Source organism: Chiloscyllium plagiosum, unplaced genomic scaffold (genome assembly GCF_037043375.1).
Source record: "Chiloscyllium plagiosum isolate Xiang-an unplaced genomic scaffold, Cpla_swu_hap1 HiC_scaffold_35, whole genome shotgun sequence".
Taxonomy (NCBI): domain Eukaryota; kingdom Metazoa; phylum Chordata; class Chondrichthyes; order Orectolobiformes; family Hemiscylliidae; genus Chiloscyllium; species Chiloscyllium plagiosum.
The window spans coordinates 52338023-52353299 of record NW_028270173.1 but is presented as its reverse complement, the minus strand read 5'-3'; the positions used below and the strand labels follow the sequence as shown (position 1 = coordinate 52353299).

Below are 15277 nucleotides of genomic sequence, written 5' to 3'. Positions count from 1 at the left end.
TAGAGATTATGTTTAAGAGTCACGAGGTTATGCTGCAGCTCCATAAAGCCCTGGTTAGACCATACTTGGAATATTGTGTTCAGTTCTGATCGCCTCAGTCTGAGAAGGATATGGACGCTCTGGAGAGGGTACAGAGGAGATTTACCAGGATGCTGTCTGGACTGGAGGGCATGTCTTATGAAGAAAGGTTGAGGGAGCTAGGGCTTTACTCATTGGAACGAAGAAGGATGAGAGGTGATTTGATAGATGTGTACAAGATGGTGAGAGACATAGAGTGAATAGCCAGAGACTTTTTACCAGGGTGGAAATGGCTATCATGGAGGGTCATAATTTTCAGGGGATTGGAGGAGGTTTAGGAGAGATGTGAGAGGTGGGTTCTTTACTCAGAGAGTGATGGGTACATCACTGCCAGCAGTGGGAGTAGAGTCAGATACATTAGGGATATTTAAGCACCTCTTGGATAGGCACATGGATGATAGTAAAATGTAGGGTATGTGGGTTAGTTTGATGTTAACAGCAGGATAAAAGTTTGGAACAAAATCGAGGGCCGAAGGGCGTGTACTGTACAGTTCAATGTTCTTGGCCTGGGACAGTGAGGGGTTCACGGAGGGTGGGTCACTGCCGGGTGGGCAATGTTGTGGGTGACAGTGGGAATGTAGTCACTGGTTTTCACTGAATATCCTCTCCCCCATTCCCGAGACTGGGATCCCCAGACCCTGTGTGAACCACTTCATGACCATTCTCCCTGAGCCCACTGGGATTTAATGGGGCTCAGGGACTCAGCCCTGGGTTGTGTGGGTCCCCGGAGCCTCCTGAACACCTCCCCGGGTAGAGGTTACTGGGAGAGGCCACCCACCCACCCGCTAACCCCCTCCGGGGGGGGGGTGGGGAGGGGGCTCCATTCAACTCCGACCTGAGAGGCTTCCCCATGGGAGAGGGGCTCCCGAAATGCAGGGAGCCCACACCCTGTGTCCTGCCAACGGGAGAAAGGTCAGTTTTCCCTGTGTCTGTTTCGCAGCGAGTAACTAAACCTGTCTGTGTCTGATCTCCCTTGGGAATAGGGAGAGTGGATTCCCAGAATGTTGCTGATCCTTTTCTCCATCTCCCTGTGTTTTTCCCGGGTCTCTCCCGGTAAGTACAGAATTCAGCTTTCCATTCTCTCTCTCTCTCTCTCTCTCTGTGTCTGGGGTGAATGTGAATCTCTTGGGGAGAGTTTGAAATGGGGGATGTTTGACCAGCCGCCTGTTATACAGCCAGCCTGATCTTTTACACATTGAAGGCAGCACAGTCTGGGAGACTCTGATGGGATTTGTGTCCAGGTCTCCTGACAACAGGACGTAGAAACCCCGAGATCAGAGAGGCTCCGAGCAAATGGGAAATGGTTCCAATGGAGAATTTTACTTTTTACATGGATTGGGAGAAGCTCCGTTGTTCCTAATTTCAAAACTTCTTCTGTTCCTGTTCTTGTAAGGCAGTAATGGAATGTGATTCGAGACAGAAAAAACTGCAGATGCTGGAATCCAAAGTACACAGCCAGGAGACTGGAAGAACACCGCAACCCAGGCAGCATCAGGAGGTGGAGAGGGCAATGTTTTGGGTGTAACCCTTCTTCAGGATTGCGGGTGGGTGTGGGGGGAGCTGCAGATAAAGGGGGAGGTAGGGTGGTGAAGTGGGGATGGGTGAAGACAGGTGGAGGGTATGACCTGGCTGGTCAATGGGAGGAATGAATCCAGGCGGCAGAGGGCAGTGGAAGATAGGGGAGGGGCTGGGAAGATAGTCGGAAGATGGAGAGGGAGGTTATTTGAATCTGGAGAACTCAATGCCGAGTCCTCCGGGCTGGAGTCTGCCCAGGTGGAAGATGAGGTGTTGTTCCTCCAATTTGCGCTGTAGCTCATTTTGGCAATTGAGGAGGCCAAGGATGGTCATGTTGGAAAGGGAGTGGTTGGAGGAATTGAAATGGGCGGTGACTGAGAGGATTGTCATGTTGGAAAGGGAGTGGTTGGGGGAATTGTAATGGGCGGTGACTGGGAGGATGGTCATGTTGGAAAGGGAGTGGTTGGGGGAATTGAAATGGGCGGTGACTGGGAGGATGGACATGTTGGAAAGGGAGTGGTTGGGGAATTGAAATGGGCGGTGACTGGGAGGGTGGTCATGTTGGAAAGGGAGTGGTTGGGGGAATTGAAATGGGCGGTGACTGGGAGGATGGTCATGTTGGAAAGGGAGTGGTTGGGGGAATTGTAATGGGCGGTGACTGGGAGGATGGTCATGTTGGAAAGGGAGTGGTTGGGGGAATTGAAATGGGCGGTGACTGGGAGGATGGACATGTTGGAAAGGGAGTGGTTGGGGGAATTGAAATGGGCGGTGACTGGGAGGGTGGTCATGTTGGAAAGGGAGTGATCTCATCTTTCCAGGAAGATTCAACCCCCAGCAGAAAGGACCTCCCAGAATGGAGAGTTGGAATGTTGAAATGGAGCTGATTTTCCAAATGGTCTGAAGTGTTCGTCTGATTATCTAAGTATTAAAATGGATTTTATTTAATTACTGTTCTTAACAAAATTGAACTGATATTTCCAGTATTCTGAAATCAACATGACTTTTAATCACGTTTCTTTTGACATGACGCGAAAGGAATTTAAATCAGTTTGAGCTGGATAAGACTTTTAAACACAAATTGGATTTTACACCAAGTTACCCGCCTTGTAAATTTTAAGGTAAAAGACTCTCCAACATGGTGACGCGGGCGATCAGTTGATGTGTAACATGGTGAAGGAGATGACTGAATTGTTCAAATCCCATTTCCCAGAGTGTGGACAAGTCAGAGATCATATTACAATTCTGTCTTGTTAACGTCTCAAGGATTGTGTGGGTCATTCAGCTGGTGGGCCTGCCCTTTCCTCCCTCCAATAGCTGCTGGGTCACCAGTCAGTGAAGTATTCCTGATTCCCAGCAGCTGCCTGGCCCCCTCTTCACACTCATTCAGATCCTTCCGAAAGGGTGTTCCCCCTCCACCCCCACACCTCCCCCACCCCAGGGAATGAAGACTCCCAGACATTATCAACCATCCAACTCTGAACACACATTCAATAAACACTTTGTCCATCCTGGTTAGTTTGGGGAAGGCTTGTTGGGGAGTTGGATGGTCTTCACTCCCCCAGTTCACATTGAACTGAAGCTCAACACCTGCTGGTTCCAAGAGCCACAAGCTGCTGAATGAATGAACTAAACCTTTCCTGTGAAATTCATTCATGAAGAATGTGGACAAATCGACCAGAAACAATGATTTATTTTTACACACCACAGTTATCAGTATTTGCAGCTAAACATCTGTTCCTATTTATCATCAATGTTTATAACCATAAATACGTCATTGTGGTAAGAAAATAAAGGGACAATATAGAAGAGATCAAGTTTGCTCAGACTGGTTAAAGTACAAAACAGATCAGTTCAGCTTCATATTGGTTAGAATAAAAACTGAACAGCAAGAGGGAAATGGTGAGATTCTTTGTTAACACAAAAAAGACATTTACAAAGTTTATACAGATATTATCACTAACAATTGTTGACAAAAAGTGCAGAATTGATCCACTTCCTGCATTACAGAAACTCGCTCAGGGGGAGTTCAGGATGTTGGTTCATTTCAGGTCAATCACTGACCCACTGAAGACAGTGAGGATGAGAAAGTGTGAGGGAGAAACCATCTGTGAAGATCCCTCTGACGGTGACACTGCTCACATTTCTGAGACGGGATGGAAACACGACTTGAGAAGGTCTCTCTTGAAGAATCAGGATCCAAACCTGGGGATCTGGGATTCATTGCTCAATCTGTGGAAACAGAATTACAGGAAAATATCGATCTCAGTCCCGAATGAACTGGGTGTGAGCAATGAGCTGTAATTCTGTGTGTCCATGTTCACACTGGAACAGGAGAATCCTGTTATCCCGCAATGAGGCTCGAGGAATGTCCTGCAGTGGGGCCCAGGAAACCCACAAGGTCAGGAATGGACAGACACAAGGCAATCACTTCAGGGTGGGGAGGGGAGAGAATTAATCTGACAGGGTTTAACAGTGACTGGGAGGATGGGACAGGGTCAGGAGGGGAGGGGAATTAGTCTGACAGTGTTTAACAGTGACTGGGAGGGTGGACAGGGTTAGGAGGGGAGGGGAATTAGTCTGACAGGGTTTAACAGTGTCTGGGAGGGTGGGACAGGGTTAGCAGGGGAGGGGAATTAGTTTGACAGGGTTTAACAGTGTCTGGGAGGGTGGGACAGGGTTAGGAGGGGAGGGGAATTAGTCTGACAGGGTTTAACAGTGTCTGGGAGGGTGGGACAGGGTTAGGAGGGGAGGGGAATTAGTCTGACAGGGTTTAACAGTGTCTGGGAGGGTGGGACAGGGTTAGGAGGGGAGGGGAATTAGTCTGACAGGGTTTAACAGTGTCTGGGAGGGTGGGACAGGGTCAGCAGGGGAGGGGAATTAGTCTGATAGGGTTTAACTGTGTCTGGGAGGGTGGGACAGGGTCAGGAGTGGAGGGGAATTTGTCTGACAGGGTTTAACAGTGTCTGGGTGGGTGGGACAGGGTCAGGAGAGGAGGGGAATTAGTCTGACAGGGTTTAACTGTGTCTGGGAGGGTGGGACAGGGTCAGGAGTGGAGGGGAATTTGTCTGACAGGGTTTAACAGTGTCTGGGAGGGTGGGACAGGGTCAGGAGAGGAGGGGAATTAGACTGACAGGATACTAATGAGAGAGGGTCATGTCGTTTTGTGGTTAGTTGGTGTTCATGTATCCTGGTGACTAGTTTTCTGCCAGTTTGTCCGATGTTGTGTTTGTTACAGTTCTTGCATGGTATTTTGTAAATGACATTCGTTTTGCTAGTTGTCTGTACAGGGTTTTCAAGTTCAATAGCTGCTGTTTTAGTGTGTTGGTGGGTTTGTTGACTACCATGATGTCAAGGGGTCTGAGTAATCTGGCAGTCATTTCCCAGATGTCTTTGATGTCGGGGTGAGTGGCTACGATTTCTGGATGTGTTTTGTCTGCTTGTTTGGGTTTGTTGCTGAGAAATCAGTGGACTGTGTTCATTGGATAGCCATTCTTTTTGAATACACACTTATGGGATTTCGGTGAAGCAGTGTTACTTCTGCAATCATAATTTCTTATGCAAGGTAAATGAACTCACACCAGTGTATAATTGTTTCAGCCAAGAGCTGAGTTAACAAGAATGAAACTATGTGAAGTAAATACATAATTGTTTTTGTATTGGCTAAAATGTGCATACAAGAATGAAATGTGCCTGCAAACAATGGTAGATGTTACAGACAAATAGAGAAGGTGTTGTGCGGGGAGCAGGTGTAGGTTAAGCTAGATATGCCTGTCCAAAAGGTTACAAGCATCTGTTTGCCGCTTCTGCAAAAACAAAAAAAGACCACAATCAGGCGGTCATAACGCTCAGTGTGAATAAAGAATGGAAGGAAATATTGCTTTAGCAAGCAAGGAAGCAGATGGCAGTGGACGAGGATATATAACAATAGACCACAGAGGGATGTGGTGAAACAGCCAAGCAGGACATACATTTTGTTATGCACAAGGCCGGATGAGGCCAGAGATAAACAGTCGGGTTTAGAGTAGTGGGAGATGTAAACAGGGAAGGAGCAATGGGAGGAGGGAAAGAGAAATGAATTGTATTTAAGATATTAGATTTTAGATTACATTACAGTATGGAAACAGGCCCTTCGGCCCAACAAGTCCACACCGACCCGCCGAAGCGCAACCCACCCATACCCCTACATTTACCCCTATACCTAACACCACGGGCAATTTAGCATGGCCAATTCACCTGACCCTGCACATCTTTGGACTGTGGGAGGAAACCGGAGCACCCGGAGGAAACCCACGCAGACACGGGGAGAATGTGCAAACTCCACGCAGTCAGTCGCCTGAGGCGGGAATTGAACCCGGGTCTCTGGCACTGTGTGGCAGCAGTGCTAACCACTGTGCCGCCGTGCCGCCCACTGTATATGTATTTGCTAAACTCTGTGTGTCTATTTTAGACACCACACTTGCAAGTGTATAATAAACGATACTGCTGCTTCAGATCTTGTCTCGGACTGAAATTATTGATGTGAGTGAATTTCGTTTCTCACAATGGTCCGGGTGATTTTCCTCTACTCTGTGTAGTTCTTCTGGGCTGCAGTGTTGGCTCATTGAAATAATGTTCTAATGCAGCTTCGTTTGTGGGTGTTGGGATGATTGCTTCTGTTGTTCAATATTTGGTCCACAAACCCACCAATACACTAAAACAGCAGCTAATAAACTTGAGAAACCCGATACAGACAACAAGCAAAACTAATGTCATTTACAAAATACGATACAAGGACTGTAACAAACACTACATTGGACAAACAGGCCGAAAACTAGCCACCAGGATACATGACCACCAACTAGCCACAAAAAGACATGATCTTCTCTCACTAGTGTCCTCTCATACGACTGATGAAACTCTGGAAATGAACCATCCAGCTCAGCGAGCAAACCTACATTCAAAACCTCAACCTAAGCTGCAAATCTTCTCAAAACACGCTAATCTCTCTCATTCAATCGATATTCAGTCAGTGAGGATGTGAGTGTGTGCGGTGGGTTTACTGATCGATATTAGACCTGGCCTGGGTCAATCAATCAAAGGAAGATCAGACAGGGAACAAGATATGTCTTTAAGTGCGTATGTGTGTGTGGGGATTCAATCAGTTCCATTCCCCACAGTGCCCTGTACTCCCAGTACTGGAGATTCCCTCACTTCACACTGTCCCCTCAGTTCCACATTCCCCTCTCTCTGATTCTTACCTCTCCACGGCCTTTTCCAGACGATTATTCCAAATATTGCAGCCATTGCAGAGACTAATCCAATCAAAAGTACATGATGGATACGTTCCACACTGTTTTGTTGGATTTCTGAAACACAATGTAATAAATCACCATTGCCTGTGTTCCCATTTCCAGTCCCAGTTCTGTATTGATTGGGACAATTGGGACAATTGTTACAGATCCTGCCCATTGGGAACTGATGGGATTAGTTGACACATTGTATTGACCTCACCCAAATTCACTCTCCAAATGCCTGTTCCTTCATCAATTACACACACACACACAGACACACACACTCCAATCCCTTACCCCACTGATAGAGCTGGGCCTCTGCCAGGCTGCTGTGTTCAATGTGACAGGAGTATTGATCCTCATCCCCAACATTGATCTCAATCTCTTTCTGGATCTGATGGGTCCCATCGTGGTTCGGTCGAACCCCTGAGGATTGGGTCTCAGACATGACCTCTCCATTCCTTAGCCAGGTCACCTCGGTGTCTACAGGATAAAACCCAGTGACCAGGCAGGAGAGAGTGAGCGGCTTGTCCTGACCATTGGGCTCCCTCCTGGAGATGAACACTTCAGGCTGAACTGTGATGGGAAAGGGTGAAATCACAAACAACAGACAGACACTGAATGGAATGGGAGAGCGGTTTCATAGATCAGTGAGGTTAGATCAGAACATGGATCAAAACTGAAACACATACCTTTTCTTCTGAAATATTCCTTTCCAACTTCCAGATATCTCTTTAAATATTCAACACATTCTTCTTCCAGGTGTCTTTTCCAGTAATTGTTCCAGGAATCATCAGAATCCCATTTCTCTTTAGTCATCACTGCGATGGGATTGGATGCGATCCATCTCATTCTGTCTGGGTCTAAACTGATAAAGTCCTTTCCATCAAATCCAAATCTCATCGATCTCTGAATGCTGCCATCATCACTGACCTCAACAGTAGTTATCCGTTGAAAAATGTGAATTCCTGTTGGTGATCAAACAGTTATAGATAATTAATAATAAATTTTACCAGAGGAACAATCTGATCAAAGGTGAATGGGAATCCTGTATCAGGCCCAGGGGGAGGGGGGTTACACATGGTGCTAATCCCCAGGGCCTGTGCTGTCAGAGGGGCCCAGACTCAGGCAGTACTGCCCCTTTCTCCAGCGGCTGCCTCGCACCTCAACCTGGAGCAGGTAAGGACGGGTTCTCCGATCCGCGTCAGAATTCTGGCGCTCACATTCCCACGGTCTGGGAATGACAGGCCCATTCCATGTGGTTATGTGTTTCGTTCACAGGCTGCATTCTGGGGGATATAGTCTGTGACTGTCCGTGACCACTCTGTCAGCCTCCCACAGGCACTGGCCCACGATCGGACTCAGTATATTATTTATAAGGACACTTTCCCTGCATGGGGCTGTGAAATCTGAGCATGGTGGAACTGAGATGAAGGTAGAATATAGAATATAAATATTACCGCGCAGTACAGGCCCTTCGGCCCTCGATGTCGTGCCAATCTGTGAAACCAATCTGAAGCCCATCTAACCAACACAATTCCATTCTCGTGCATATGTCTCTCCCTTGAACATTTAAATGCGCTTAAAGTTGGCAAGTCTACTACTATTGTAGGCAGTGTGTTCCACGCCCCTACTACTCTCTGAGTAAAGAAACTACCTATGATATCCATCCTATATTTGTCACCCCTTCTGCTAGCCATCACCATCTGAGGAAAAAGGCTCTCATTGTCCACTCTGTTTCACTCTCTGATTACTTGTATGTCTCAATTAAATCGCCTGTCAACCCTCTTCTCTCCAATGAAAACAGCCTCAGTTCCCTCAGTCTTTCCTTGTAAGACCTTCCCTCCATAACAAGCAACATCCTCGTAAATTTCCTCTGAAACCTTTCCAAAGTTTCCACATCCTTCCCAGAATGCGGTGACCAGAACTGTACACAATCCTCCAACTACAGCCACACCAGAGATTTGTACAGCTGCAGCATGACTTCATGGTTCCAAAACTCAATAGTAATAAAAGCTAGCACACTGTATGCCTTCTTAACAACCTTATCCAACCTGGGTGGCAACTTTCAAGGGTCTGTGCACATGGTTACCGAGATCTGGCTGCTCGTCATTTTTACCAAGAATCCTTCCATTTGCCAGTACTCTACATTCCTGCTGCTCCTTCCAAAGTGAATCACCTCACACATTTCCGCATTAAACTCCATTTGCCACCTCTCAGCCCAGCCCTGCATCTTATCTATGTCCCTCTGTAACCTGCAACATCCTTCTGCACTATCCACAACTCTACCGATGAGCATAATCCACATATTTACTAATCCATCCTTCTGTGCCCTCATCCAGGTCATTTATTAAAATGACAAACAGTAGTGGACCCAAAACAGATCCTTGCTGTATACCATTAGTAACTGAACTCTAGGATGAACGTTTCCCATCAACCACCACCCTCTGTCTTCTTTAGCTGGCCAATTTCTGTTCCAAATTGCTAAATCACCCTCACTTCTATGCCACCAGATTTGTGCAATAACATACTGTGGGGAACCGTATCAAACACCTTACTGAAATCCATATACACCACATCAACCACTTTATCCTCATCCACCTGTTTGGTCACTTTCTCAAAGAACTCAATAAGGTTTGTGAGGCACGAACTACCCTTCACAAAACCGTGTTGAATATCCCAATCAACTGATTCCTTTCCAGATAATTACCTCTTATAACACTTTCCAACACTTTACCCACAACCGAAGTAAGGCTCACTGGTCTATAATTACCAGGGTTGTCTCTGTTCCCCTTCGAGAACAAGGGGACAACATTTGCTATTCTCCAGTCTTCTGGCACTATTCCTGTAGACAATGATGACATAAAGATCAAAGCCAAAGGCTCGGCAACCTCCTCCCTGGCTTCCCAGAGAATCCTACGATAAATCCTATCTCACCCGGGAAGCTTGCAGAGTTTTACACTTTCCAGAATTACAACCCCTCCTCCTTGTGAACCTCAATCCCATCGAGTCTAGTAGCCTTTATCTCAGTATTCTCCTCGACAACATGGTCTTTTTCTTGTGTGAATACTGACGAAAAATATTCATTTAGCACTTTCCCTATCTCTTCTGACTCCACACGCAACTTCCCATTACTGTCCTTGATTGGCCCTGATCTTACTGGAGTGTCATTCTTTTATTCCTGATATACTGATTGAAAATTTTAGGGTTTTCCGGGATCCTATCTGCCAATGACTTCTCATGTCCCCTACTGGCTTTTCTTAACGCTTTCTGTAGGTCTTTCCTGGCTAACTTGTAATTCTCAAGTGCCCTAACTGAGCCTTCATGTCTCATCCTAACATAAGCCTTCTTCTTCCTCTTGCCAAGAGATTCAACTTCCTCTGTAAACCACGGCTCCTGCGTTCAACAAGTTCCTCCCTGCCTGGCAGGTACATACTTACCAAGGACCCGCAGTAGCTGTTCCTTGAATATCTCAATTGTGCCAAACCCCTGCAGTTTCCTTCCCTATCTTTTGAATCCAAAATCTTGCCTAATTGCATTGTAATTGCCCTTCCCCCAGCTATAACTCTTGCCCTTCGGTGTGTACCTATCCCTTTCCATCACTAAAGTAAACATAACTGAATTGTTGTCACTATCATCTGGCTGGGTTCATTACCCAGTACCAAATCTAATGTGGCCACGCCCCTTGTTGCCCTGTCAACATAATGTGTCAGAAAGCCCTCTTGCACACATTGGACACAAAATGACCCATTTAAAGTGCTTGAACTGTCGTATTCCAAGCCAATATTTGTAAAGTTAAACGTCTCCATAACAACTACCCTGTCACACTCGCTCCTATTGAGAAACATCATCCTTTCCTCTGCATCTCTGGAACTATTCAGAGGCCTATAGAAAACTTCCAACAGTGTAACCACTCCTCAGTACTCCCTCAGTAGACGGGTCTTCAAATGTCCTTTCTGCTCCCGCAATACTGTCCTTGACTAACAATGCCACACTTGCCCCTCTTTACCATCTTCACTGTTCTTACTGAAACATCAAAATCCCGGAACCTGCAACAACCATTCCTGTCCCTGCTCTAGCCATGTCTCTGAAATGGCCACAACATCGAAATCCCAGGTACCAACCCATGCTGCAAGGTCACCCACCTTATTCCGCATGATCCTGGGATTGAAGTAGTCACACTTCAAACCAACTTCTTGCTTGCTGATGCCCTCTTCAAACCTTAGTTCAGATCTCACTACTCTCAAATTCCTGTATCTCGAACTACAATTTGAGTTCACATCCCCCTCCTGAATTAGTTTAAACCCTCCCAAAGAGCATTAGCAAATTCCCCCCACCCATGATATTGGTATCCCTCTGGTTCAGGTGAAGAGAATCCTGTTTGTAGAGGTCCCACCTACCCCAGAAAGAAGCCCAATTATCCAGGTGTCAGAAACCCTCCCTCCTGCACCATCCCTGTAGCCATGTGTTCAATTCCTCTCTCTCTCCCTATTTCTCACCTCGCTAGCATGTGACACAGGCGACTAACCAGAGATAACAACTCTGTCCAATCTCTAAGCTTGCACCCTAACTCCCTTTCTTCCTTAAATTCCCATCTCTCTCCCTACCTATGTCATTGGTGCCTATGTGGACCACGACTTGGGGATGCTCCACCTCGTCCTCAAGGATCCCGAAAACACGATCTGAGACGGCATGAACCCTGGCACCTGGGGGTCAATACACCAACCGTGAGTCTCTCTCACTCCCACAAAACCTCCTGTTTGTCCCCCTAACTACAGAGTGTCCAATGACTAATGGTCTGCTCCTCGTCCCCCTTCCCTTTCTGAGCAATAGGGACAGACTCTTTGCCAGAGACCTGTGCCCCATTGCTTACCCCTGGTAGATCTCTTTAAGTTACTTACTATGTGTGTTCATTGCTTTCTGTCAGTTTTATAAATGATTTGGATGTGCATATAGGTGGGAATGGTTAGTAATGTTTCATTTGTAGATGACACCAAAAGAGGAAATGTAGTGGGCAGTGAGGAAGGTTATCTCAGAGTACGATGGGATCTTGATCAGATGGGCTGAGGAGTGGCAGATGGCGATTAATTTAGATAAAAGCGAGGTGTTGCATTTTGGGTAAATCATAGCAGCATTTACATAGTTAATGGTAGGGTGCTGGGGAGTGTTGCCAAACAAACAGACCTTGGGGTGTAGGGTCATAGTTTCTGAAGGTGGAGTTACAGATTGACAGGATAGTGAAGAAGGTGTTTGGTCTCCTTGCCTTTATGAGTCAGTGGATTGAGTACAGGAGTTGGGATATCATGTTGCAGCTGTACAGGACATTGATTCAGTCACTTTCCGAATGCTGTGTTAAATTCTTGACTTCGTGCTATTTGAAACATGAAAGGGTTCAGAAAAGATTTACAAGGTTTGGAGCTATAGGGAGAGACTGAATAGGTTGGGGCTATTTTCCCTGAAGTGTTGGAGGCTGAGGGGTGACCTTTTAGAAGTTTTATAAAACCATCCTATCTGTTGTGAAACTTGAAAGGGTTCAGAAAAGATTTACAAGGATGTTGCCAGGGTTGGAGGATCTGAGCTACAGGGAGAGGCTGAACAGGCTAGGGCTGTTTTCCCTGGAGCGTCGGAGGCTGAGAGGTGACCTTATAGAGGTTTACAAAATTATAAGGGGCATGGATAGGATAAATAGACAAAGTCTGTTCCCTGGGGTCGGGGAGTCCAGAACTAGAGGGCATAGGTTGAGGGTGAGAGGGGAAAGATATAAAAGAGACCTAAGGGGCAACCTTTTCACGCAGAGGGTGGTACGTGTATGGAATGAGCTGCCAGAGGATGTGGTGGAGGCTGGTACAATTGCAACATTTAAGAGACATCTGGATGGGTATATGAGTAGGAAGGGTTTGAAGGGATATAGGCCAGGTGCTGGCAGGTGGGACTAGATTGGGTTGGGATATCTGGTCAGCATGGATGGGTTGGACCGAAGGGTTTGTTTCCATGCTGTACATCTCTATGACTCTATGACTCTCTGTTACTGCATAGGGCCAGGTTTGAAGAAACAGAAATACTCACATAACAGGAAGAACCAAGTTGTGTGACATTGTCTGGTGTCAGGGCTCCCATGACTGAGCGGCACAAAATGGCTGCTGGCTGCCCATGGTTAATGCAGCAGGACATGGCTGACAGTAGTTACAGCACTTCGGACAATGTTTGCTTCACGTAGCCTTCACATGTAGGACAATAGTAACTCTGTATAATCAAGGTTACTGACTGAGAGAGAAGGTGCAGCTGCAGTTGCTTTCTTGGTTAAGAACATTTCATGCTAATTAGTTGTTTCTCTTGAATTATTTAATCAATCTGTTACAACAGAAAAATCAATCAGCCAGATCTTACCAGACGTCTGGTTTGTCCTCTTCATTATTGTGCTCATAGTTTCCTTCGCCATGTTTCCATGTTTGTCCACCTGGTCGGTGATATAATTCCAGAAATTCATATCGCAGAATTCTGCCATGAACTGCTGTCTGGGGATGTACCGTTGGGTTTTACTGTCACGTGAACCGATTATAACTCCATTGACTATTGCACTGTTTGTAACCTCAGGAAAACCCTTCAATCCAGCAACAATTGTGTAAATCCGAGTGAGTGCATTAGTCTCTATAAAGCAAACAATGAAAGCAGCGAGTTACTCAACACCAACATAAACATTATATTAATGTACCTGGGCTACAAAACCAGAATCACCTCACAGACATCAGGGACATCACTAATGTGAGACTGCCCTCAAAATCACTTTCAACATGTTATATCAGTCAAGGTCAGGCTGAAAACAATTATACACACTTCCAGGTGGTCAAAGTGAGGCCTATCCACACAGTGACAATCTCCAATAACCCACCAAATTACAACACTGTCAGAATCCTGTCTGATATAATCAACAGAATCAGATTCAACTGGGTCAGAATTAGCTGCTGCAGTCTCTCAGAACAGGGAGTAAACACAGAATCAGGGTCACTCAGATACTCGATGGAGTCAGTGTGGACACAGGGAAGAGATTGGCACCATAATCCAGGGATTGGAATGTTAAACAGAAAATCATGAACCTGGAACAGGAACCTGGGACACACCTAGTGTATCACTAACCTGGAACAATATCCCAGGAAAACTTGAAGCAAGATTTTGGCCATGGTCCATCTGGACTGAGGAATTGACAATAACTCAAGAGCAGATTTATCACCATAACCAGGAAAGATGTGGTGTGAATGAATCTGGATTGAAATGAAGAGAAACAGGAATATTTTGGGAGGATGAAGTGTGAGACTGTGGGGGACAGTCACTGTGTGAACAGTCTCTCTGTCAAACAGGTGATGGATAATCCAAAGCAGATCCTCACTGTCCTTCACTGAGCTTTTTAATCAGCCCTTTATACACAGCCAGTAGGATGTTGGTGTCTGAGATAACCCGGCCTATTCAACCATGAGGGCATCATAGCTGAGCCTGGGCTGGGTTAAACATGGAGTCTCCTTCTTCTCCCCACAGTGTTTACAAGACTTTAGACCAGGAATGATGAAGCTGTTTGGCTTCTCCCAATCGATGTGAAAATTAAAATTGTCCATTGGAACCATTTCCCATTTGCTCGGAGCTTCTCTGATCTCGGGGTTTCTACATTCTGCTGTCAGGAGACCTGGACACAAATCCCATCAGAGTCTTCCAGACTGTGCTGCCTTCAATGTGTAAAAGATCAGGCTGGCTGTATAACAGGCGGCTGGTCAAACATCCCCCATTTCAAACTCTCCCCAAGAGATTCACATTCACCCCAGACACAGAGAAAGAGAGAGAGAGAGAGAATGGAAAGCTGAATTCTGTACTTACTGGGAGAGACCCGGGAAAAACACAGGGAGATGGAGAGAAGGATCAGCAACATTCTGGGAATCCACTCTCCCTATTCCAGTCAGGGATTGGGAATAAAAAGTGATAGGAAAATATCTGCTGTTCACAAACTGAAAAATTAACAAAATAAACATTCTTTCCTACCCATAATGCCATTTCCTGATCGACAAAGTAATTTGATAATTTGCTGAACTTGAAGTTGCCGAACCAGTCTCAGTCCCAGTCTCAGTAAAAAACCCAATAAAGAGATGAACAGATTTCTGTCACCAGTTCCCAGGGAGACCAGACACAGACAGGTTGAGTTCCTCGCTGTGAAACAGACACAGGGAAAACTGACCTTTCTCCCATTGGCAGGACACAGGGTGTGGGGTCTTTGTGGGATAACCTTCGGCAGGTCGGGGGGGACTTGTTGGGCCAAATGGCCTGTCCCCATACTGTAGGGAGTCTATGAATCCATGATTCTAAAAACAGCCGTCTCATGTTCATATGAACTTGTCCCAGAAGCTGACAGAAAACAATTTCAAAATCTAATG

General features: G+C 46.1%; 2 protein-coding genes across 2 annotated transcripts in view; both read right to left on the bottom strand.

Moving 5' to 3' along the window:
• Positions 1-15277, bottom strand: part of LOC148140874 (class I histocompatibility antigen, F10 alpha chain-like) — a 275899-nt gene that overhangs the window by 228239 nt on the left and 32383 nt on the right. The window lies entirely within an intron of this gene.
• On the bottom strand, positions 5374-14778 carry LOC148140875 (class I histocompatibility antigen, F10 alpha chain-like). The gene is made up of 6 exons (XM_087979040.1): positions 14727-14778; positions 13251-13511; positions 7556-7831; positions 7161-7439; positions 6831-6938; positions 5374-5396 (listed from the first exon to the last, which is right to left on the bottom strand). Exons 1-6 carry the CDS (start codon positions 14776-14778, stop codon positions 5374-5376), a joined length of 999 nt encoding a protein of 332 aa, XP_087835166.1.